Below are 24,564 nucleotides of genomic sequence, written 5' to 3' on the forward strand. Positions count from 1 at the left end.
TGGTGGAGTGGGGGAATACTTAGCCTCCATGATGACAATTATATCCCTGCCACCAGAGAAGGCTTCACGGAGAAGGTGGCATTTGAGTTAAGCTTTGAATAGTAGGTAGAATTTCATCAGTGTGTGTGTATTTCTGGCAGTGGGTTGGGAAAGTTTCAGGATTTTGGAAATCTGAGTAGTCTGGTTTGCCTGGAACACAAGACAAGGGACACAAGGTGCCAGGAGAGGGTTGGGAAGGTAAGTAGGCATGGGATGGTCGGGGGCTCCTAATGACGGGGGAGTGTTTAGATGGCACCGTGAGTGGCGTCTCCTGGAGCTGAGCGAGGGCCTGGGCAGGACCTGCGTTGTGAGTGTGCCGCCTGTGCAGACACACAGAAGCTCTGCAGCCATGCTCAGCAGGGCCCCACCCTTGGCTATGTGCTCAGCTGTCACTGCCTTAACAATCTTCAGACTTGAGTAAGGGGCTTCGTATTGCATTTTGCGATGGGCTCTGCACATTATGTAGCCCAGCCTAGATCTGGGAACCTCTGTCAAAGCACATGCCATTTTGTCTTGCAACTATTTGGATCTGTCTCTTGCAAAAGAAAACATCGTGGATGAGAAGGACTTTATATTCCCAAGGCCCGTCACGGGGCCTGGCACACAGGAGCCTATTCAGTGCTTCCGGGGTGACTGAGAGCCAGGGCTCAGCATCAGGGTGAGCAGCCTGGGGGTAGCCTGCTGGAGGGGTTGGAGGGGAGGAACAGGCGCAGCCGCTTCCTGCAGGGCCCTTCACGCCTCGCTGCTGACTGCCCCATGGCTCTGAGCTGACACTGCTCTTGTTTGGTCACCTTTGGGTGGACTGAAAGTTGTGTCCCCTGAGCTCCGATGGATCTAGTACCCAACTGGGCTGTTCAGGGCCACTCCAGTCTGCATCCTTGCAGTAACTGTGTTGAGAATGATTCAGCATCCCAAGCTCAGGGGCTTGCTCTCCCCCAGGTCCCTCTCATACAGTCACCTTCCTCTCACGCCTGCCAGGCTTCTTGGGACTCGAAGCATCTTAATTTGGGTGTGGATTGGAAGGTTTTCGGCCTCCTGCTGTTACAGTTCCTTTGACTGGAGGAAAAAAAGGAGATGTACACACACACACACACACACACACACACACACACACACACACACACAAATTACATTCTAGATTACATAAACTTGTTTTTTAAAAAAATTTAGTCCATAAAAGTGATTTTGTTCAGTTACATTCTGCAAATTGGTACAGGCCATCCTGACTTCTTTGGTTGGGGTTAAGGTCCAGCTAGCTCTTTCCGTGCTGGCCCCGACTTCAGGACTGTAACTACTATAGCTCAGCACATGTTGGGGGGAGCGATGTCACTCTCCTAAGTGATCTCACCTGTTGATAGGACTCCATGTTTTATTTTCTAGCATTTGAAAAACTCATTTCTTTTACAAAAGTCCGGTGCTTTGACAGGACACAGTAGCTTTGTCGATGATGCTGTGTGTCTTTACCTGTCATTCTTCTGTTTTAGGATTCCCTGTCCTTTATGTACCAGGCTTTGGAAAGGAATATCCGGATGATATTTACAGGCAGCTCTCAGCGGCCACTGAAGCACGTATCCAGCCCTTTAGCATCTTACTTCTTGTCACTTCCCTATGCGAGGCTTGGCTGGTAGGAATGAGTTCATCCAATTCTTGCACATTATCATCAGTGTTAATTTCATTCTGTCATTCAACAAATGTATCAAATGGCACCTGTTAGCATCTTATTTTCCAATCAATTCACCATCAACAAAGACATTAACTTAGTGGTCATTGTAAAGATAAAACCCTACCCTTAAAAATTTGTCAAAATGTGTTTAAAACAGGAGCTTTCACTTTACTAAATAATCACAACAATGACATATTAACTTATAGAATATTTGTCAAGCTTCAGTGTTCTTGAGCTATATTGTTACAAATTTTGGGGAAATCGAATAGCATGAGAAGAATAAAAGCAGATAGTTATATGTTGATTGGAATATTGTAGCTTCATATGGCAAGAGCCTAGTACACTATGGTGACTTTATAGAGGATGTTAGAGAATCCTCTGAATTTAAAAATCAACCTACACTGAGCCCAAAGATGGAAAAGTAACTATTTTCTGGAGGTTTTGGTGAAACCTCTTTTTTAAACTACACTTCTTATAGTGAAATGACATTGCATTTCCCTCGGGACAATTACTGACAGCCCTTTCTCTTTGGGTCACTCATATGTCAGCTCTGGCACAGGGAGTGGGAGGTGAATGCTGTCTTTCTGGCCATTCACTTGTGGACAGTGGCTCTTCTTGGCTGCCTTCCTGAAATATTTTTAAAAAGGCTCCCTGCTGGGCTGACAGTTATGTTGTGGGGTGTGGGGCAGCTAGGTAGAGGTCCTTGTAGGGCATCACTGGCCAGTGTCCTGCCTCAGGAATGCAGAGACCAGCAGCGTCTCCAAGGCATGGGTGGCTGGCCCCTTCACCAGGCATCACACCTTTTAAAATCCACCCTTCTCTTATTCCCTTGTTCTGCCCTGTGTTCTTCATGTGGCCAATAAGAGCTAGAATAAGTAAAGGACTTTTGGTCTTTCCAGGCCACCAGAGGCATTTGAACCTTTGACTCAGTTTGTCCATCTCTGTGTCTGGTAGGTCATGAAATCTTGTTTACAAACATCCACTACATATGTTGGCCATTGAATTTCTTTTCTAGTACAAAGCACCCTCTACAGCTGTGGTAGAAATGAAAAGGTATACTTAACACAGCTGATCTTTGGTCAGGTGACACACTGAAATGAGCTGAGCTGATCAAAAAGCAGACTGTGCTACTGGCTGGATGGTTTTAGAGGAGGAGCCTGCCATTGTGCTTTTCTGCTCTGGGTTTTACATGTAGGATGTGATGCTCTGAGAGGATGCTTTTCATCTGCTCAGGGTACATAGTCCAGAGATGCTCAGAGGACTTGATTTGTCCAGTTTTTATTATTATTATTATTATTATTATAGAACAAGACTGTGAATCACACACACAGTATCACTTCAGAGTAAATATTCCGTGGAAGGATGGAAAATCAGTGAGAGGAAGTTAAAGTGCTAGATTCCAGAAAGAGAAGCAAGTAGACAGTCTTACCCATAGTTCTCAGCAGACACTGCAGTGGGTTCTCTCTTTGTCCCTATAGGGCAATGACCTCGGCTGACCTCAACCAGGATGGGCATGGTGACCTGGTGGTGGGTGCCCCAGGCTACAGCCGCCCTGGCCACATCCACGTGGGGCGTGTGTACCTCATCTACGGGAACGAACTGGGCTTGCCCCCCATCGACCTGGACCTAGACAAGGAGGCCCACGGGGTCCTCGAGGGCTTCCAGGTAAGGTGCTCATCACCTCATGTTTTACTCAGTAAGCCAGTGCTCTCATTTTGCGGCAAATTCTCCAGGATGAATAACCAACAACAAGAACGATGAAAGTAACAGCCGGTGGCCTACACTGTGTAGCACTTTTCATTGAAAGCATATTCATTTATCTCATTCTATCATTAGCTTTTAGTCTAACACCTTCCGAAAACACATACTATTTAGAACTGCTTTCAGAAGCCGATCAGGATGTGATTTTTTGATAAAACCTACTTTTTAAAATATATATATCAATGTTTCGTAAGAATTTTAGATTCACAGAAAAGTTGAAAAGACAGTACAGAGTTCCCACACCCTCTTTACTTACTTTCCCCTGTTCACGTTTAACATAATTGTGATATACTTGTCAAAATTAAGAGATTGACATCAGTACATTACTATTAACTCAACTCCAGACTTCGTGCAGATTTCATTGCTCTGTTTTAAGTGGTTATTCATCACCGGGAAAACTGCACAATGATTGTACAAATGTCCCATGTGGAGTCCACACTAGGGTCCTAGAGGGGTTTCCTCAGGGCTGTCCCTGGCATTCGCCTTACAGAGCAGTAGCAGGGGCAGAGCCAGCTCTACTGAGAGTCACAGGCGAGTGTGGGCTTTTGGGGCACTGTGTGCTTTGAACGTCGAGCATCAGGGGAAGGAACCCTGAATTTGGGTCAGAGCGTGGTTCTTGTGCCAGACAGGCCATTAAACCTTTCACTGTGGTGTTAATTCCGTGAAGACAAAATAAGATGGCATGCCTGAACATACTTTAAAAAATGACAAGTACAATGGTTTTGATTTAGTTTACGCTCTCATGGAAGGAGCCCCTAATCCAAGAGATGTGAATAAATTGACTGGCAGGTGAGGTCACACAGTCCAGAGGGATGGCATTCTCTGGAACCTTGTGATGCCTATGAGAAAGTTCCACAATAAATATAGCCATCTCTGTTCTTCACAAAGCCATTCCCCTGTCGGATTGTTGTGTGAAGTGTGATCCTTTGGGCTCCTACAGACAGGAAATAAGAGGCAGCTGCTTCCGGGGATAAACTCTCCCAAAGACACATGGGGCAAGGAAAGAGGTGGCTCCATGCCCTCTTCCCCAGTGACCTTTGTGAACTCAGCAGATTAAAGCATGGGTGAGGGACCCTCTGGAGTCCTGCACTCTAGCCCTGGTCTGCAGTTAACCTTCCTGTGTCCTTGTCTATAAAATGGAGGATCAGGATGACTGTCCCAAGCGCTTATCTGCTTTAAAACTGTTTCTCTAGGAATGACTGGTTAACCCGCAGCAGCGCTTGAGGGTGCACTGGTGGTGGTGAAATGAAGCCGTCCTCTGTTGGGAGGGTCCCTGCTTGTTGGTCCCAACCCTGCCCCAAGGTGCTTTGTGTCCCGAGCAGCCCCTTCTTGTTTATCCAGTTCCTGCCTTGCAGAAAGGGGCCTGTTCCTAATAGCCATTGCAGATGGGCGGAGAGAGATTATGTAATATGTAATACACATGGGGCGTGTGTGTCACGTGGCAGACTCTGCCTTGTTATGTAAGTTCTGAAAGAAGAGCACAGCCTATGAGTCTAGGCTGATTCTAGACCGCAGGGGAAGATCTAGAGAATTCATCTTGGAAGAAAATTGTCCTTGAATGAACTCAGTTTTCCATCAGTAAAAGTGATGGCAATAAAACCGTAAAAGTGGGGGCAATAAAAGTACCTGTCTTAGTACCTATACTGTGCTTAGAGCGGTGTCTCCAGCAGTGTTACCCAACAGTACTTTCAGGAGCGATGGGAATGTTCTGTAGCTCTGCCACCCAGTGTGGGAGCCAGTATGCGCACTGGCTTTGGAGTATTTGCAATGTGGCCAGTGCAGCCGAAGAGCTGAACTTTTAATTTGTTCAATGTTAATTAAGTTTAAATATAATGGCCACATTTAGCTAGTGGCCACCACATGGGACAGTGTGGTTCTAAAACATCCTCCTGTTTGCTGCTGTTATGGATTATTATATTGGATACTTTCCAGGAGCAGTTAGGTCTTAATATGGGGCTTAGCGCATGCCAAGCCATTTTCTAAAAACCTAAAACATACCGACCCTTTCCTTTCCGGCACCCTGTCTTCCCTTCAAGGCTGTCGGACAAGCCAAATGTCTCGCCAGGCCAGAGCTACCCAGCTGGCGCTGCGGACGTGTCATAGGTTGCTGCACTTTTGTTTCTCAGCCCTCGGGTGACGATGGCCGGGGGGCTGTCAGCTGCCAGAGTGTCAGCAGTGCTCTCTGAAGCTGTGGCTTAGCCCGGGGGAAACAACCTGTGCCTTTTCAGCCCTCAGGCCGCTTTGGCTCGGCCGTGGCCGTGCTGGACTTCAACAAGGACGGCGTGCCAGACTTGGCCGTGGGAGCTCCCTCAGTGGGCTCGAAGCAGCTCACCTATAAGGTAAGGTGACTGCTGGGTGCGGGGGTGGGAGGGTAAGAGGGAGGACCTGCCGAGGGCGCTGGTGCTGGACAGAGCCTCTGGGGAGAGCAGACAACCAGATGTGCCTGGGCAGGGACTTTGGGCGTAGGTGGCCTTGGGCTCCCCATTCGGGTCCTTAATGTGACCCTAGTTGCCTGGCAGTACCCATTCCTGCCTCCCTAGCCTCAGTCTGGCTAATGGTTTCCCATTTCCAGCAAGTGCTCGCCGCCAAAGCTTTCCTCCCATGATGCTGAATTATAGCAAAGGTGACGAAAATTCCAGCCAATGCATCACATTCTGTCACCCCAGTAAAGGTGACTTTCCTGGATCTTTCTTATTAGGCACAAACCTATCTGTTTCCTTTTTCCTACTGAGAGCAGAGATCCTGGGTCCCAGCCCACGAGCTCTTCCCACGTGTGCTTGTACCAGAGCCAGGTAGAAGCAGCTGGCACAGGAGTGACAGGAGGTCAGAGGCCCCACGTTACCTGCTGCGGGCTCACCTCTGCCCCTCCCTCCTCACTGTTTCTCAACACTTGAACCATTTGTCATTTGACCCAGCCAGAGTGACATGTCAGTCCCTGCAGGGGATGTTGTGTAATCCCTGGGTTAGGGCACTTTGTGGTCCTAACATAGCATTGTGAGCTTGTACGTGTCGTCGCCCCTTCTAGGTTGTGGTGTCATCTGCCTGTTTGCCAGCTTTGTGGGAGGACAGAGGTTGGTCTTTTTTATCATTGCCTTCCAAGGACTTGGCTGGGGATGGAAAATAAATGCTTGCAGAATGAGTGGGGGTGGAGACAGGCAAGTCAAAGACAGGAACTGGTCCATAACACAGTGTGTGTCCCAAGGCCAACGAATGGTGCCACGAATGGTAGCTACATGGTGTGTTCATGTCCAGAGGAACAATGGGCTGAGCCAGAAACCGAGCTGGGCCTTGAACACGGGAAGTGAAGTCACCTGCAAAAACTGAGCAATTATGTGGGGCAGATCCCAAGCCAGACACTGGGGAGGCGAAGGTAAACCAATGGTTTTTGCTTTGAAACTCTAATAGTCTGATGCAAGGGACACAAACACACAAAACTGAACCACTGCCGTGCAGTCCCAACCAAGCTCCTGCTCGTGGGGAGCTCCAACGGTGACTCATTTCGTCGTTAGTCCTCTTGCTCTTGCTATTTTTAAGGGCCCTGGGTTGCACTCAGCCTTATGGCCACCCTGGGTTTGTCCTTGCCTAGGGTGCAGTGTACGTCTACTTCGGTTCCAAGAGAGGAAGCATGTCTCCTTCCCCCAGCATCACCATTTCTTGCCAGGTATGTTGACCACCTTAGCAAGGTGCAGACATTAGCACGCCCCATCCTAAGTGCCTCCAGGACAGAGTCAAAAGTGGTCTCCTGGTTTCCTCCCAAGGACACATACTGTAACCTGGGCTGGGCGCTCATGGCTGCGGACCTGAATGGAGACAGGGAGCCCGATCTGGTCATTGGCTCCCCTTTCGCACCAGGCGGAGGGAAACAGAAGGGGATCGTGGCTGCATTTTATTCTGACCCTGGCCACAGCAACAAAGGTAATACTTGCTGGGGGAAGGCAGGGGCCTTCCTTGCTCTAGTCGGTGGGACTTCTCGCATACAGGTCCTTTTTTCCTCATTCCATATGCTTTCACCTAAATTTCCTGACAGTCTCTTATTCTTACAATGTTCTGGCAAGTGACAGAAGTAGACTCACGGAATATACAAAAAAGGACCCAACTTCTGGGTCCAGAACCAAAGAGTGCCACGGGCTTATTCTCCTAGTCTCCCACTGTAAGCAGAAACGCCAAAGGCATCCCAGTGACACTCTGAAGTGTCCAAGAGGGGCTCTTTGTAAATAGCATCCTCCACTCTGTGGAAGTGAGCTCAAGATATGCACTTCATATGATATTTAAGGTCCATTTCTAATGTTGGGGTCTTAGGAACAGTGGCGGGGGCCTAGAAAGGTTCTGGCAAAAACTAAGTGGAATGAATCCATTTCTCATTAGCCTACAGAGAAAGTCCATTATTTCCACTCCAGCAGTCCTCCCACTTGAAATAAAAGGGACCGTTTGTCTCATGCAGAAAAGCTGGACGTGGAGGCGGCCGACTGGATGGTGAGAGGTGAGGCGGACTTCGCCTGGCTGGGGTACTCCCTTCACGGTGTCAGCGTGAACAACAGAACCCTGCTGTTGGTGGGGAGCCCAACCTGGAAGAATACCAGTAGGTGAGCGCTGAAATTGGGGCCCAGGGACCTCTGAGCACCAGGGGCAGGTGCCTGCTGCTGTGGGAGCCCCGTAAGTGTAGGGTTCAGAAAAGGGGGCTAAGAAATTCTAACCCTTCAAGGAAAAGCTAAGGCTCTGGGGCAAGGTTGCAAATTCTTTGAGGTTTAAAAATGAGGTAAACAGGTTAGTTTTCCAGGGCTACAGTAATGAAGGGCCACAGGTGGGCGGCTTAAGCAACAGGAATTTATTTTCTCAGTTCTGGAGGCTCAAAGTCTGAGATCAAGGTGTTAGCAGGGTTGGTTTCTTCCAAGGCCTCTCCTTGTTTTGGCCACAGCCAACTTCTTAGTGTGTCCTCACATGGCCTTTTCTCTCGGTGCCCATCCATGCTGTCTCCCCCTCTTTTTATAAGAACAAGTCAGATTGGGTCAGGGCCCACCCTAATGACCTCATTTTAACTTAATTAACCCTTTAAAGACCCTTATCTCCAAATACAGTCACATGCTGAGGGACTGGACATTGGGACTTCAATATATGAATTTTGTGGAAGGGGCGGCGGGGGGGAAATGCAGCCTGTAACAGTGGGCATCCCTGTATTTGCTGTCAGTTAGGGGCAGAATGGTGGGCGTCGTATCTGCAGAGCCTTGATAGCAGCATCCACTCAGAAAGCCTCCCTGCCCCCACTCCCATGCCTAGCGTCGCAGGATGAACATGCAGGGAGGGGAATGGTGGGGGAGGGGTGGGACTGGTACCGTTGTCTTTCCTTGGACCTGAGTACCTGGCCAGCTCCTGGCCTTGTGCCCCAGTGCTAAGCCCCGTGTGTTTCATTCCAGTCTGGGCTATTTGTTCCACACTCGTGATGAGAAACAGAGCCTCGGACGGGTGTATGGCTATTTCCCGCCAAACTGCCACAGTTGGTTTACCATTTCGGGAGACAAGGTATGGCAGCCCCTCCCTCCCCAAGACAGTGGACACCATACAGTTTTCTTAGCTGTACTTAACTGATTATATTTCATAGGCAATGGGGAAACTGGGTACATCCTTGTCAAGTGGCCATGTAATGGTGAATGGGACCCAAACACAAGTGCTGCTGGTTGGCGCCCCGACTCATGGTAGGTCATGAACCATGAAATTTTGCTTCCTTTTAGTTATACAGCTCCATGACCACACTGTATTGGGGGAAAGTTGAGATCTGGAGTCAGACAGACCTGAGACAAACCTGAGTTTTCATATTTCCTTTGTGTAACCTTGGGGAAGTTACTTAACCACTCTGAATGTTAATATCATCATCTGCAAAATACAGATAATAACATCCACTTCAAATCACACATGAAAGTAACTGTTTTTTAAAGCTTTTCTCCCAGTCTGAAGCTACAGAGGAGCTCAGCAAATTTTATAAATCTCCAGAAATCGGTCCACTCTGAGGGCAAATGTTAATATGCCATTTTTTATTTTAAAAAATCTCCCTCAAAGATTATAAAAGTAAATCACACTTATTGTAGAAATTCAAAAATACAAGGAAATATATAGAAAAATCACCCTTATCTCGTTGTTTAAAAACTTAAGCTCATACTAGATATATAATTTCGTTTTAAAATTTATATCTTGAGTGGGTTTTCATGTTATTAAATGTTCTTCTAAAACATTATTTTTTTCCATATGCACATGCCAATATTTATTAACATCATCCTGTTGCTGGAAATGTAGATTGTCTCTAATTTTTTTATTTTTGCAAATAAGGTATTATTGAACATGCCTTTCTAATTAGTTTTTTTGATGGATTCTTGGAGGTGGAACAGTTGGACTAGAGGGTCTAATCTTTTTTAAGGCTCTTATTACATGTCATCAAATTTTCAGGAAGATTTTTTTGGGGAGGTGTCAAAATTATATATTTTTTATATTATGTAACTTGTTTCAAGAATATGTTTTCGTTCAGTTTTGACACCTTATCTGTAAATGAGAATTCACTGAATGTTCATGGCAAGACATTACTCTGATTAGAGAGAATCTGTTATATTGATTAGATATTCCATATTTGTCAAAACTGAAGTCTGATATATAACATTAGTTTCAGGTATACAAAATGATTTGATATTGTAGATACTGCAAAATGATCATCACAGTAAGTCAACATCATCACCAGTTACAAAACTTTTTCTTGTGATGAAAACTTTTAAGATTTACTGTTGTAGCAACTTTAAAATATGCACTGTATTATTAAATAGTTAATAATGCAGGATTATTAACTCTCGTCACCATGCTGTACCTTACATCCCATGACTTATTTTATAACTAAAAGTTTGTACCTTTTGACCCCCTTCACCCATTGCATCCTCCCCCAACCCCCACCTATAGCAACCACCAATCTGTTCTCTATATGTATGAATCTGGGTTTTTTTGTTTTAGATTCCACACTCGTGATGAGATCATATGGTATTTGTCTTTCTCTGGTTTATTTCACTTAGCATAGGCACTCAAGGTCCATTCATGTTGCAAATGGCAAGATTCCATTCGTTTTTATGGCTGAATAATATTTCACTGTTTATATATATCATATTTTATTTATCCACTCATCCATCAATGGACACTACAGTTGTTTTCATGTCTGGGCTATTGTAAATAATGCTGCATTAACATGGGAATGCATATCTTTTCAAATTAGTGTTTGTTTTCTTCAGATGAAACCCAGAAGTGGGATCGCTGGGTCATAGGTAGCTCTATTTTTAACTTTTTTGAGACACTTCCATACTTTTTTCCATAGTTACTGCACCAATTTATTCCCACCACTGCACAAGGGTTCTCTTTTCTCCACATCCTCACCAATACTTGTTTGTTGATTAATAGCCATTCTGACAGGTGTGAGGTGCTAGCTTTTTAGTTTTGATTTGCATTTCCCTGATTAGTGATGTTGAGCATTTTTTCATGTACCTGTTGACCATCTATCTGCATATCTTCTTTGGAAAAATGTCTATTCAGAGCCTCTGTCCATTTTTAAATTGGATTGTTTGGGGGGTACTTTTGCTACTGAACTATATGAGTTCTTTATATATTTCAGATATTAACCTCTTATCAGATATGTGATTTGCAAATATCTTCTCCCATTCTATAAGTTACTTTTCAGTTTTGTTGGTTTCTTCTGCTGTGCAGAAGCTTTGTAGTCTGATATAGTCCCATTTGTTTATTTTTGCTTTTGTTGCCTTTGCTTTTTATGTCGGATCTAAAAAATCAGACCAATGTCAAGGAGCTCACCATCTATTTTCTAGTTTTATGGTTTCAGGTCTTAAGTCTTAAATCCATTTTGAGTTAATTTTTGTATATGGTGTAAGATGGTGGTCCAGTTTCATTCCTTTGCATGTGGTTGTCCAGTTTCCCCAATATACATTCTCAGCTCCTTTGCCATAAATTAATTGACCACATATGGTGGGTTATTTCCAGGCTCTCTATTCTGTTCCATTCATATAGGTATCTGTTTTATGGCAATACTATACCGTTCTGATAACTGTAGCTCAGAAATATTTCTGTTTCGTACAATATGGGAAAGAGTTGAATAATAAGCAGAAATGAGTTAGGTAATTTTTCATTACATGTTTGAGGACACAACACTGTTACAACAAAAACTTGCTGACTTAGCTTTAGAATAGTGTTTTTGTTTTCCTTTATAGAGTCTAGTGATTTCTAAACTCTTGCAACACACATTGATTTTATTTTTTTCACCACTCTTTCTACCAGAGTGCTATGAATTAGAGCGTCCCAAAATTTATTGGTTTTAGTGCAATTACTGTCTCCGTTAGTATTTTCTATTATAAAATGTAGCAAAATAGAAAAAGATAATTGTAAATTCACATGCATCGTAAGAATAAAGCCCATGTTACGTTTTATAGTTTTCCTCAAGATATCTTACAACAATATCACAAGCAGGTTATCATCACTGATGCAATCCACAAATCTTGAGATTTTTCTCATTTTTACTTGTATTTTATCCACGTAATTTGTGAGGCCCAGTACAACAGAAAAATGTGGAGACTTTTGTTTAAAAGTTACTCAGAATTTCAAGTCAGTGATGAGAACATTAAGCCTGGCCCTGTATGACTGCCTGCACTCCTTTTGGGCAATGGCCAATCTCTCAAACCTTGGAACCAAATTAGACACTTCTACCCTCATTTCCAATCCACATTGATGTTCTTGTGGTACCTACATTTTACCATAACTCCTGAAATGCCAGTTGTAAAAATAGGATATTTTGAAAGGCATGTCGGGATCTAATGTTGAAATTGTAAGCTGCCTGCCTCCAGCAGGTGGTTCATGTGTCATCTGGGAGATGTCACTGTTACCTTCGAAAATTCAGTGTATCTGCAGTGTCCCTTTGAGCTCACGGAAATGCTTCAATGTGCAGTCTGGAAATCACGGCTCTGCTGTAGAGATTAACCTCAATTTGAAAAAACTGGGTCTACTTCCAGGGCAACCCCCCGAAGTGGCAGTTTGGGCTTCGTGTACGTCAGTCAGGCAGATGCCCTCTCACCATCCTGTCTGGCTCAAAAAAATCTTTGGTTCATTGTGGCCACTATAAACAACAAGCAGTTTACTGGGGATTTTAGGGTGCTGATTAATAACAATGTACTTTCAGTATGAAAAAGATAATACTCAGTGATGGCAAGGTTAGGGTGAGATGGGCACTCATATGCTGCTGGTGAAATGTAAATTAATCTAACTTTTCTAGAATGAGGTCTGGCAGTTGGCAAGAGCCTTAAAAATATTCATTTCCTTAGATACCACATGGACCAATTCTAAGAATTTGTTCTCAGAAAGTATTCAGAACTGTGGGAAGAACATTTATCACAATATTAATTATAATAGCAAAAAATACATTTGAAGACATTTGAGAAGTAGACTCACGAATCAGTATCAGATATGCGTCTCCTGGAAACTAGATTAGAGAATGTGGCTAGACGGGCAAGTTTTCCAATCCTTGCCCCAGCTGTAACTGGGGCAACTTCCCTGAGGGAGAGTTTGGGTCCGTGTGGCAGACACACACGTCAAAGTCCAGTAGAAGCAGCAGAGAGGTGGAATCAGGCCTGAATCTAGAAGGCAGACCTGGTCATGGCCCCCGTGTGCTCCTGCATGAAGCAGAGGCAGAGTGAGAAACCACACATCTCCTCTTCCCTGTAGCAGACACAGCTCCAAGTGTTACTGTATTTTGTCACTCAAGGACTTCAGGTTCCCCGAAGCATAAGAAGGGAATAAGGATTTTCTCATTTCAACTTTTCTTGATACTTTGGGCTTTCACTCTGAATACTTATTGTACTTTATTAAAACATTCTTCCCGTGGGGGCTGTTAGTTCAGGTTACCATTAAAGAGCCTGAGATTGCTGAGCTTTAAGTATTCTTTCTTGTCTATGTTTTTTTCCCTATTGCTGGCTCTCTGAGCTCTCAGTTGCTTCTAGTTGACAGCCAGCTATAAGAAAGGGTATAAGGTTGTCCAAGAACACAGTCAAATCCGTCATCTCAGTTTTACCCACAGTATTTAGACACTGATGCAAGAGTATCTATCACATTACTCGGCTCACAGTAAGCCTTGCAGAGAACCAACCCCAGCTCATTGATGCTATTGTGTTTTGGAGAAGGTACTCATTTCTGAAATCAAGGCTGTGTTCCAAATAATTAAGTTTATAGGCAAAATTCTAACTAGCTTTGTTTTGAAGTTATTCAAGATTTATTCATTCAAAAAACCATTTATCCGTCCTTGTACTGCACCAGGATGCACTGCTATGCACTTTGTGCTGACCAGGGTCTCATTGCTTACGGAACATGACAACCTGATGCAGAGACACAGGTGAACAAAAACAATGCTGCCTTGCCAAGGCACTAGGCAGGCAGTAGGCAGTGTGGTATGGCACACATAGGAGTGGCACCTACTCTACACCAGGAAGGTAAGGAAAGGGTTCCCAGAGGACGGAAAACGAGCCAAACTCTGCAGGGGAAGGAGTTGGCCAGCAGAGAGGTGTGAACAGAGAACGAGGGTGTAAAGCAAGGGCTGTCCATTCTGGGCAGACAGCACATCACATTGAAAGGCCCAGATGTAGGAAACATAATGGGTTGTGGTGACATGTGGAAGTGACTGCAAGGGGGAAGTGACTGCAAATGTTGGAACTATTAAGTAGGAGTCAGATTCTGTAAGGTCTTGTGGGTCTGCTAAGGACTTGCCAAAAATTTGGATTTCAAAGGGCAGTTGTGATGTAAAAGGATGTTTAGAGGGAGAAAAGTACTGCAGGGGGCAAGACTGGAAGAACACCTGTTTGATCGAATATCACCGAGCTGATCCAGTGTTCGGATCTTGGTGCCCAAGCTAGTTGTATCTTCCTAACCAACAGAGCTGACTGGCACTAAAACCACCTGTCCCGTGTGATTCTGCATGATCTATGTCACTTATAGTATAGAAGGATGATGCAAGGATTTAATTCAGTGCTTCACATTCTACCGTCATTCTTGTGATGGCAGCAGGTACTGTACTGTTTTATTTCAGATGATGTATCTAAAATGGCATTCCTGACCATGACTTTGCACCAAGGTGGAGCCACTAGGATGTATGAACTGACACCAGACTCGCAGCCTTCACTGCTCAGCACCTTCAGTGGAGACCGCCGCTTCTCTCGGTTTGGAGGAGTTCTGCACTTAAGCGACCTGGATGATGATGGCATAGGTAGGAAACGAACAGTGCCTCTGGTTGAGAACTGAGTCTCTTTTCCCAATAGATTGGTCCCCTAGGATCTGTCCTCATAGTTGACAACCCTGTGGCCCAAGGACCTTTAGACATATTTTGAGGTAGATAAGACCAGAACCAGATATACAAGAGTTAGTTGTATTTCTTGAAGGTGATAATGTGAGAGTCACATCAATTGTTGATGATGAAATAGAAGACTTTGACTGTGAAGATGAAATCACATATTATTTGTGGGACGCTGGGTTAGGATCTGGCAGTGGAACAATGGGAAGGATGACAGTGAGGAGGTGACACTTTCTTCTGCTGGTTTTGTTCACAGATGAAATCATCATGGCAGCCCCCCTGAGGATAGCAGATATAACCTCTGGGCTGATTGGGGGAGAAGATGGCCGTGTTTATGTATATAATGGCAAACACACCACCTTTGGCGACATGACAGGCAAATGTAAAACATGGATGTCTCCATGTCCAGAAGAAAAGGTAGTGTTCATACAAGACTGGGAAAAGATGGTTACCTGCTAATATCTTATTAAATCACATTCACTACAGAACTACAGTTTCTACAACTCGGAGTCCCGAGGTCACAACACAGTCCCCTGGCTGTTTTATGGGGCCACGCTGCCTGAATTCTTGGAGTTCTGCAGCATATGCCCCTATAGCTAAAGTCCAGTTGAACCTAGTGTCACATTAGTCCTTGGTCACACCTGCCACTGGCTTGGCAAGGGGCCCACCGCAGGAAAAAACAGGCCTTGGCTATTTCATGAACTCCCACTATTTCCTGTTTCACGACTGTTTCCTGGGCCTGAAACACTTGGCCATTATTATTTTCAAATTTAAATTATTTAACCTGTAAAATTAGTTCATTGTAAAAATTTTAGAAAATCCGACAGTACAAAGAGAATTAAAAATCATCTACCTAGATTCCACTCTGCAGAGATAATGCCTGTTAACCTTTTGCTGTGTAGCATCCTTCTAGAATTTTTTTCTAAGAACGTAATAGTTTTGATATGGATTAGATATATTTTATTAAAAGTTGGTATTACGCCCATTTACACATAAAGAAATTAAAGATCAGAAAGGAAGTTGTTCGAGGTCACAATGCTAGGAAATGGCAAAGCAGGGACTTGAACCAAGAGCTGATGCTAAAACACACTCTTAACCATTATACTATGTGTCTATATTTTTAAGAACTATGATCATGTTGTACATAATTGTTATTTTGCAACTTGATTTTACCTACCAAAATAACATGTAAATGTTTTTCTATATATTTACTGGCTGCCTAGTATATTATCTATAGATGAAACAGTTTATTTAACCATAAATTACTACTCATCACTTAGTTCACTTCTAATTTTCACTGTTATTCACATATAAACGTTTTGATACATGTTCTTCTGGGCTCAGTTCCTATAAGTGGAATTTCTGGTATTAAAGAGTATACACATTTTTAAGGATTCTTAAAAAATGTAGAAATGTGTGAGGGTGTAATTAAAATTGGTTAAAAAAAAAGTCTCCCTTTCTCACCATTTTCTCTTTCAGGCCCAATATGTATTGATTTCTCCTGAAGTAAGTACCTCCCGAAGGAATGAAGGAAAACTACAAAAATGTCCTTTCCTCTTATTTTAAACATAAAATATTTTGCTAAGTCTTCAAGAGGCCATTGACAGACAGAATCTGTTTTGCAGGCAAGCTCAAGGTTTGGAAGCTCTATGATCACCGTGAGGTCAAAGGACAAGGTGAGTGCCAAGGCTGTGCTGATGTTTGTTCTAAGGCTGGGATTTGAGGACGATCTCATCTTGTTCATATTTCAGGTTTTATTTGAATAATAGAGGAACACAAAAAATTACAAATTCACACATACTCCTATCACCTTTTTGGAGAAAAGCTCCACACCTTACTCTTCCAACCTCCCCCTCTGCAGCGAGGCTGTCAGATCATGGCTGTGGGCTAACTCTAGTTGGCTGTCTGTTTTCGTACAGCCCACGAACTAAAAGTGATTACTGCATGTTTAAATGGTCGGGAAAACACAGGACTATTCTGTGACACGTGAACCTTCTGTGAGGTTGGAACATTAGCATTCATGAAGCTTTGGGACACAGCCGCGTGCGTTCACGTCTCCACGGCTGCGACCACACTACGGTAGCTGAGTGGTCGCTCTAGAAACTGCTGTCCATAGAGCCCCAGATATGTTGTCTCGGCCGTTCTCAGAGTTTGCTGACCCTTGCCACATCAGATAACCATTGCTAACATTTCAGTGTTTTCTTCCAGAGTTTTTTTATGACTTTAGGGACGGATAAACGTAAACCCACATACACATTTCCTGTCACTGTTTCACTTTCATGCACTCCATGCTGCCTCTTCCCAGAGAGGTACATATAAAGCAAACCGATTCTTTTTAATGCTGCATAGTATTTGACTGTCTGGATACTATATTTTATTTCCTTGGTTCACGTTCTCACAAACATTTCTAATTTTTCACTATTACACACAATGCTATAGTGAGCATTCTCGCATCTGTATCTGTATAATTGTGTAAATATTCCTCTAGGTGAAATTCTTAGAAGATTGCTGGATCAAAGGGTGTACAGTTTTGAATTTTAATAGATATACAAAATTGAAGGGTTTTATCTTCGAATACACCACTGATTCCACTCATTTATTTGGATACATTGTATAGAACTGTGGGCTGGGAGAGATATAAAGACAAAGTCTCTGATTTTGAGAAAAAAATGTCAGTATAGGATTAAGTGCTAATGAGCAGTGTGAACAGTAAGTGTTAACTGTGGGGTGAAGGGCTTGGGAAGCCCTCAGATCTTAGAGCAGTGGTCCCCAACCTTTCTGGCACCAGGGACTGGTGCTCTGATGAAAATCTAATGCCTGATCTGAGGTGGTGATGCTAGCACTGGGGAGCAGCTGCAAATACAGATGAAGCTTCACTAACTTGCCTGTCACTCACCTCCTGCTGTGTGGCCCCCCCATTCCAAACAGGCCTCAGACCAGACCTGGCCCAGGGGTTGGGGACCCATGTCTTAGAGCACAAAACCAGGTCTGTAAGCTGGAGAAAGTGCTGAAATTGACTCCTAGTGGCTTGCTCTTAAACCCATTTACAAACCCGATAACAAAAATATAGGTTAAAAAGAGATGATTTATGAGAGGATTCTAAAAAGGTCTGGTCATAGGAATACTTTATACCATAAGCTTGGCTTGCATTCTTTTATTCTTTCCAAGAATTAGACACTATCAAGAACCTATTCTATAAAAATTAAACAAATATCAACCCATTTACACCAGCTGAAGCGAGTAGTATTTAAAAGTAATTTATATTTGATTCCTTTCTGTACAATACTTCAAATTCACTTTCCTAATGATAGTTCACTTGGGTCAACAGTAAAATTCCTTTACTATCCTAACACATACCTGAGATTGGGGACACAAGCACTCAAGCATAAAGATAAATCAGAGGTTATCTATATTTAAACAACAGTCACAGACAACATGATGATCACAGTATCCTTTTGCTGAGACTGAATAAAATTTATGATTTATAAATTCCTTTTCCTTTCTATTATATGAGCATTAAGTAATCAATAGTAAACTTGAATTAGGAGGGCTTGCACTCAAGCAGCACTTCCACTGTCCATATTTCTGATACCTCCTGTGGGGCTGCCATGACAGGGTAGGAAGTAATTAGTGTGTTATGAGCAGTGTCACGCTGGCACCAGAGAAGCAGACAAACCAACCTGAGACTCGGCCCCTGCCCCCAGGCACTTACAGATTTGGTGGAAATGTTCAAGCCATTGGGTCTGGCCAGTAGCTTATTCATTTTTCTAGCTCCAGGGTGCCTGGACTAGAGCAGGAACTCAATAGATGTGATGATAAATTAAAGAATTGTATTTTGTCCTCTACAGAACCAAGTTGTCATTGCTGCTGGAAGGAGTTCTTTGGGAGCCCGACTCTCTGGAGCACTTCACATCTACAGCCTTGGCTTAGATTAGTTTTTGCTCCATTTTTCTAATCTGCCCCTCCCTCTCGTGCTGAGTCATCTCTAGGGTGAGCATTTTGATGGACAAAGTGGCACAGCCAGTGGAGACACACACTAACAGTCAAATTATCTGGAAATACAGAAAATTATGACTATATCAGAAGTACATGAAATCGCAGGCCCTTTGGTTATTCATGTCCCCTTCCAAGGTTTATTTCCTTGTCTCCTTTGCATCTAAGCCTTTTTTCCTATTTCTTCTTCCACAGGAATACTTGTCTTTCTGATGCCTAGAAAGACCTCTCTGTGGTCATCTCTTAGGAAATCTTTGTATACTATTCCTCCTAAAAATGTTCTTTTAAAATTGGTGACTCATTAGGTTCACCAATCAGAATAAAATAGAAAGCACAGTATACAGGAAAAATTGGAGGAAAAGTACAGTGAGGAATAACCTCACAACTCCAAAGTCACTTATAAATGATTTGGTCCTTATTGCATTTTCATATAGTGAAAGGCAAAATGATTATTATATTTTCATATAGTATAAGGCAAATATAAAAACTAAAACTTATCTTTTGTAGAGAAGGCTGCTCTAATAGGTAATGAACCTAGTGACTCTCCACCAGTTTTAAGACACCCCAAGAGGGTCTTCATGGCATTAGGATGCCATGAGTGCTGATAGCACTAGAGCAGAAAGGAGTGAGCTGACGTGAGCCGAGGGACACCTTCTGTAAGGATTAAGTAAATGTGAAGGACCGAGGGGAGTGAAGCAGCCTGGGCTTCCTGTGCTGCTCCTGGTGGAGTGGGTCTCACCTGCCAGCCCTGCAGTGCGGCACATTTAAGGGAAAAGCGTGCACCACGGGGTTTCAGCTTCACTAAAATTTGCAGGCATTATTATCTGTAAACTCTAACTAGTTGATTCTGTATGAATCGAGGAAGAACCTCTTTTTTTCTGACACTAGTGAAATGTGTAAAAGCAGGAGAAAATAAATGACATGAGCCCTTCTCTTCTCAGCTTGTCTAGGGGCAGAATAGAGACCAGTCAAGGGGGACAGGAATCAGCTGAAGAATAAAGTTAAATGAGATCAAGGAAAAGCTAGAGTTAAAACTGTGAGCGCAAGGTATCTGTAGGAAAAAAAATGTAAACAGGCACGTACCTAGACAGCACCTCTGGACCACTCCTGGAACTGTCTCATCTTTCTTAGGGAGGTATGCTAGCTGCATGGTTCCCTATGGCACAGCAAAAAGCACACAAACACCGTTTGTTTCGTTTGGGCAACAATTACTGGCAGCTCAATCTATTTGAAGAATTATTTTTAATTAAAAAGTTTACTTTTATGGGACCAGAAATTACTCATTTGACTGTAGAACAAACTGATGACACTGCATTTCAGTAAAGGTCTATTTCTCTCAGTACTAGACCGTTATCAGAAGGATGCATACTTTCATACTGCCATTACTATATAAAGTGGCTATGTTATACTTTGCTAAATAACAGGGCCTATGTTTAAACATGATCACTATTTACCTGAGGATTAATTTTTCTCAATGACTGAACACAGCAAGTACCAGGTAGGGAAGGTTAAAATTTACAAAGCTGGAAGCAAGTTTTTCATATAGGGCTTTGTATAGGATATATTTAACCATACTAACCCCTAAAGCGCTATATAAAAGTGATGTAAATTGTACTCCTACTGTTAAGAGTTAACCTATATGACAAATATGTAAAAACCTGGCATACAGAAAAAAAACACTATATATAAAGTATTTGTCCAATAGATGAAATTTTCACTCCACTAAGTATCAACTATAGTTCCAAGCACTGATTCAAAAATGTTTAATAACAAAAACGGAAATTCCTTGTTGGGTTTTAATCTCTTATTAACACAAATCTGAATTTATGCAATTTAACTTAAAATTACCTTTATTTCAAGATACCAGAACACATTTACATATATTTGCAATTTCTGTCTTTCCATTGTCTATGTAACAATTTTCTTCAAAGCTAAAAGATCAGGATTCTTTGATGTCTTTGTGTGACAGACCTACCAGGCTAAATATGATTTGAAATGAGTTTGAGAATAAACTCAGGTCTGAGTTCCCTATTTCATGCACCACCCATTAGACCAACCGAAAGATATTAATTACTAAAGTAAATCCTAAATTTAAAGTGAGTTTAATATTGCAATTCCAAAAAACAAAGCTGTGTACAACTCGGAGTAACTCACTAAAATAAACAGCTTTTTAGTGATACTGTTTAGGGGTTATCATAGTCTGCTTACCAAGAATAAAGTGCTCCTAGCATCTTAAAATGAAATTTGTTCTGCCACATATTCTTAGAGGCCTTCCAAAGACAAATATCGTCAGTTAAGAGTCCTTGCACTTGTATATGTGAAATGGGATGACTGCTTGCTTAGTTTATGTGCTCAGTCTATTACTTTAAAATTTAAAACCACTGAACTTTGTGTTTTTTTGGCATAGGCTGTTTTATTAAGAGAACCTTAATATAAGAAGTATTCTGCTATCACCAAAATAGAGCTAGTTGACATTTTGAAATCATACCTGATCTAACCACCTTTGAGAATTTTATAAACCATTAGTAAGTTCCCTTCATCAGACTTGTGAGGTAGTTATTTTCCCTTTCATCTATGAGACATGACTCATCAAAAAAAATTTTTTTTACCAAAGTCCACAAACCAACACCAGAAGGAAAAAAGACCAAAACTCTATCTATGCCTGATATTAGTCAAATTAAGTTCTGCAATCTAGGTTTCCAATTCTTTACGTCACAGTTAAGTAAAATTACTTATAATACAGTGATAAGACCAAAAATAGCAACAGTGCTTTGAGGTGTGCCAAAGAAGAGTATTACTGAACAGATCTGTACAGCCAGAGAGTGCTGCAGAGTCACATTCTAACAACCACACCATAAAGCATGCTCCTGACCCACGGCAAGTTGCCACGTGGGCCACGCACTGCTCCAAGCCCAGCCCAGCCTGTGCTGTCCCAGCTTCCTTCTAATGGCTTCTCATAACCGTACATGGAAGTGGAGAAAACTTTATTTGTAACTTCATCTGTTTTCTTTCAAATTAGCTAGTGGAATAGCAAGCATTATTATTTCTATTATCAAACCACTTGGTAAATGGACCTCTAATTTCCTTATGTGACATCTTATTATCAGGTGCTCCCCACATCATCAGGGTATGCATATTTAGGCTTTTCTTATGAGTATATTTGTAGTGCAAGGGCTTCTCTGGGCACTCTGAAATCTTCCACACATGCTTTTATGAGCAAGTATTAACTACAGTGTTCTATTGCATAACTGCCTTTAACCTCCAGAAAATATAAAAAAGGTAGTTCAGAGGTTAAAGAAGATAGCAGCTTTAAGACTCAGATGTTAGCCATTTGTTGTGAAAACAAAAAGTGACCAAAGATCTAGAGTCCATTACCCTCCTTAGGAAGCTGACCTGCCAGCCTCTGAGGAGCAGGAGTACAGAGTAACTGTGCTACACACATTTTCCTTTTTCGGGGTTGGTTGGGGTGACACACCCATCTAATCTAAAAAATCAGCTATAAAACAATAACAGAATAGAAATACTTTCTATCAACTCTACTTCCAAAGGCTTTAATTATAGCTAAGCAAAAAAGTTTCAGGGTTGAGAAAGTGAAAATTTAATTGGAATCTACATAAAGCTGATGTTAAATTATCATTGCCTTCTTTTTATTCACATTCCATAAAAAGGGGGCAACATATAACAAGGCTACGCCAGAGACTGATTTAAAGCAAACTTTCAGAGTTTGTTTTAAGGCTAACATGTATTCTGCTAGCTTTTCAGTCACCTGAGGGTAAGGAAATTTGCAAGAACATGATTCCCCATGCTATGAACTATGGCTACCTGATCTCTTAACTGGGTTTTTCAAGCTTCCAGGCTTCATTTGGCATTAAATGGCACTTTTCTTGATATGTATAAAATAAAACCTATATAACAATCTATTCTTGTGTTAAATTAATCTCTCCATGCCTCATGTCATGTCTATAAAAACAGCTCTTTATATTAGTAAGAAACAGAATTTTGGCCTTTTACAAAGCAAGCACTTTGGTTCTCAGAATTCTGAAAATGCAACAAAGTTCTAGTATTGTTACTGCTGTATTTTTATCATCAGACAATTTAAATATCAATGATTTTTTCAAGTCTCTGATTCTATAAAATAATAAAAGTATCAGAAGTTTTCTATGAATACCATAAAAAATTCAGTTTTCAGCGAGTTGTTACTAATGGTTAAGACACTCCTGCTTGATCAAAGTCCATCTGGCCTGAAGCTGTGTTTCATTTCTATACTTCTATTTGCTTGAAGGTTCTTTTTAGGTAAAGAGGCCATCTGAATAAAGCAGGAAAATAAAATAATTTTAGTTTGCGTCTTAAAAAAAAAAGCCACTAGTAAAATGATATAGGTAACTACTAAATGAAAGAATGACTACAAGCCACATGTGAGTATCTTAAGTAATTATTCCAGTGGTGTAAACTATAAGTAGATAAAGGAGATAAACTTTATACCTTTTCTTAATGACTATAAATGTTTTCTACATTTCAATTTTGGTTATGACAAAACCTACACCAAAATTACTAACATCTGTCTAGATATATAATGCTTATCACAGTCGCAAGCATATTTGTCACAAAATAAATATTTCTAATTGCCAAGCACTGTGATAGTAAGTGCTTTACACATAATTAACTATCAACACTATGAAGCAGGTGGCACTGACTTAACTGACAGATGGGGAAATTTAGGGAGGCTTAGAGAAAATGAACTTGCTCAGGGTCACCAAGCCTGTGATGACTTAAGCCAAGGATGTATGACTTTAGAGCCCATGGTTGTGACCACTCTATTGTATTGCTGTGACCCAAACCCTTCATACCATGGGTGGCAAAGGAGCTTCTAGCTGTCGTCCAAGGAAAGACAGCAAACGCCTCCAGATTAGGCCACTTCCCATAAACATAATTCCCGTAATCAGCCAAAACACTCTATGGTCCTAAAAGAGAACACAATTAATTTCAATTAGAAAAGGCTAGGTTCTTAGCAATAAGATTTCCTGAACTATTATTGCCCCAGAGCTTTAAAAAAGCCTTTTATTATTCCTACAACTCCTTCCTATAGAGAAGAAATAAGAACAAGTGCCTTGATAGCACACAGAGACCAAGAATCAGAGACTAAATCAGAAGGGAAACATGATTTAAAAAGGTTTATTTTCTAATAATCTATAAGCCAAACATAATTGCTTTTACTATGCATTTCTGTCCAGTATTTGTTTATATGCATGCAAATTTTAGTAGTTATCAGTTATCACATAGGACATACAACTTAATTTTTTTGCTTATAGCCAGAGTTACCAAACTGTGAGCTGAGGTGCCTTCGGCATAACACTCCAGAGTATTTTAAATTTCCAAGGGACACACAGTGACATTTGTGGAATGCCATGAGAACTGCTGCTCTTAAATTGTTCTATTTAACTATTGCATAAAACAAACTTAACAAACTATAAAAGAAACTGGTCCAGGGATGCTGTGAAAAAATTACTAAGACACTAAAAGCATTGAGAATCAATAGTTTGTGAACCTGACTTACTGTATGTTTTCTCTGTCATTTTCAAAATTATATTTCTGCAGTATAATGTTTTGAGTGTATGTGTTAATGTACCGAATCACAGAATTTATATTTTATCTACAACAGGAAAGGAATCCCACCTATAGCTATGCCATTAGTTGGTTATCAGTGATAAATTGGTTAATTCCAGTGATGAAGGGCTCATTTCCTCCAAGG

General features: G+C 41.9%; 2 protein-coding genes across 3 annotated transcripts in view; one reads left to right on the top strand and one right to left on the bottom strand.

Annotated features, from left to right (window-relative positions):
• The window catches only part of GPLD1 (glycosylphosphatidylinositol specific phospholipase D1), a 47,667-nt gene extending 28,816 nt beyond the window's left edge, over window positions 1-18,851 (top strand). The window contains exons 13-25 of the mRNA XM_011382182.2: window positions 1,524-1,663; window positions 3,181-3,367; window positions 5,692-5,802; window positions 7,050-7,124; window positions 7,222-7,378; window positions 7,905-8,046; window positions 8,875-8,980; window positions 9,060-9,153; window positions 14,562-14,738; window positions 15,079-15,239; window positions 16,302-16,328; window positions 16,448-16,498; window positions 18,671-18,851. Of these exons, the coding sequence (XP_011380484.1) occupies window positions 1,524-1,663; window positions 3,181-3,367; window positions 5,692-5,802; window positions 7,050-7,124; window positions 7,222-7,378; window positions 7,905-8,046; window positions 8,875-8,980; window positions 9,060-9,153; window positions 14,562-14,738; window positions 15,079-15,239; window positions 16,302-16,328; window positions 16,448-16,498; window positions 18,671-18,757 (1,515 nt within the window). The 3' untranslated portion in view covers window positions 18,758-18,851. The remainder of the gene's footprint in view (window positions 1-1,523; window positions 1,664-3,180; window positions 3,368-5,691; window positions 5,803-7,049; window positions 7,125-7,221; window positions 7,379-7,904; window positions 8,047-8,874; window positions 8,981-9,059; window positions 9,154-14,561; window positions 14,739-15,078; window positions 15,240-16,301; window positions 16,329-16,447; window positions 16,499-18,670) is intronic.
• The window catches only part of MRS2 (MRS2, magnesium transporter), a 32,984-nt gene continuing 24,187 nt past the window's right edge, over window positions 15,768-24,564 (bottom strand). Inside the window, exons 10-12 of one of the 2 annotated variants that reach the window (XR_002777575.1) lie at window positions 23,663-23,776; window positions 22,984-23,121; window positions 15,768-19,971 (exon numbers count right to left, since the gene is read on the bottom strand). Coding sequence is in view for 1 of the 2 variants with exons in the window: in XM_023524436.1 (XP_023380204.1) it covers window positions 23,041-23,121; window positions 23,663-23,776 (195 nt within the window). In the remaining variant the exon portion in view is untranslated. Of the gene's footprint in view, window positions 19,972-20,563; window positions 23,122-23,662; window positions 23,777-24,564 lie in introns of those variants that run through there. The other variant, XM_023524436.1, reaches the window with a different exon arrangement.

The sequence above is a fragment of the Pteropus vampyrus genome, unplaced genomic scaffold, assembly GCF_000151845.1.
Source record: "Pteropus vampyrus isolate Shadow unplaced genomic scaffold, Pvam_2.0 Scaffold463, whole genome shotgun sequence".
Taxonomy (NCBI): Eukaryota; Metazoa; Chordata; class Mammalia; order Chiroptera; family Pteropodidae; genus Pteropus; species Pteropus vampyrus.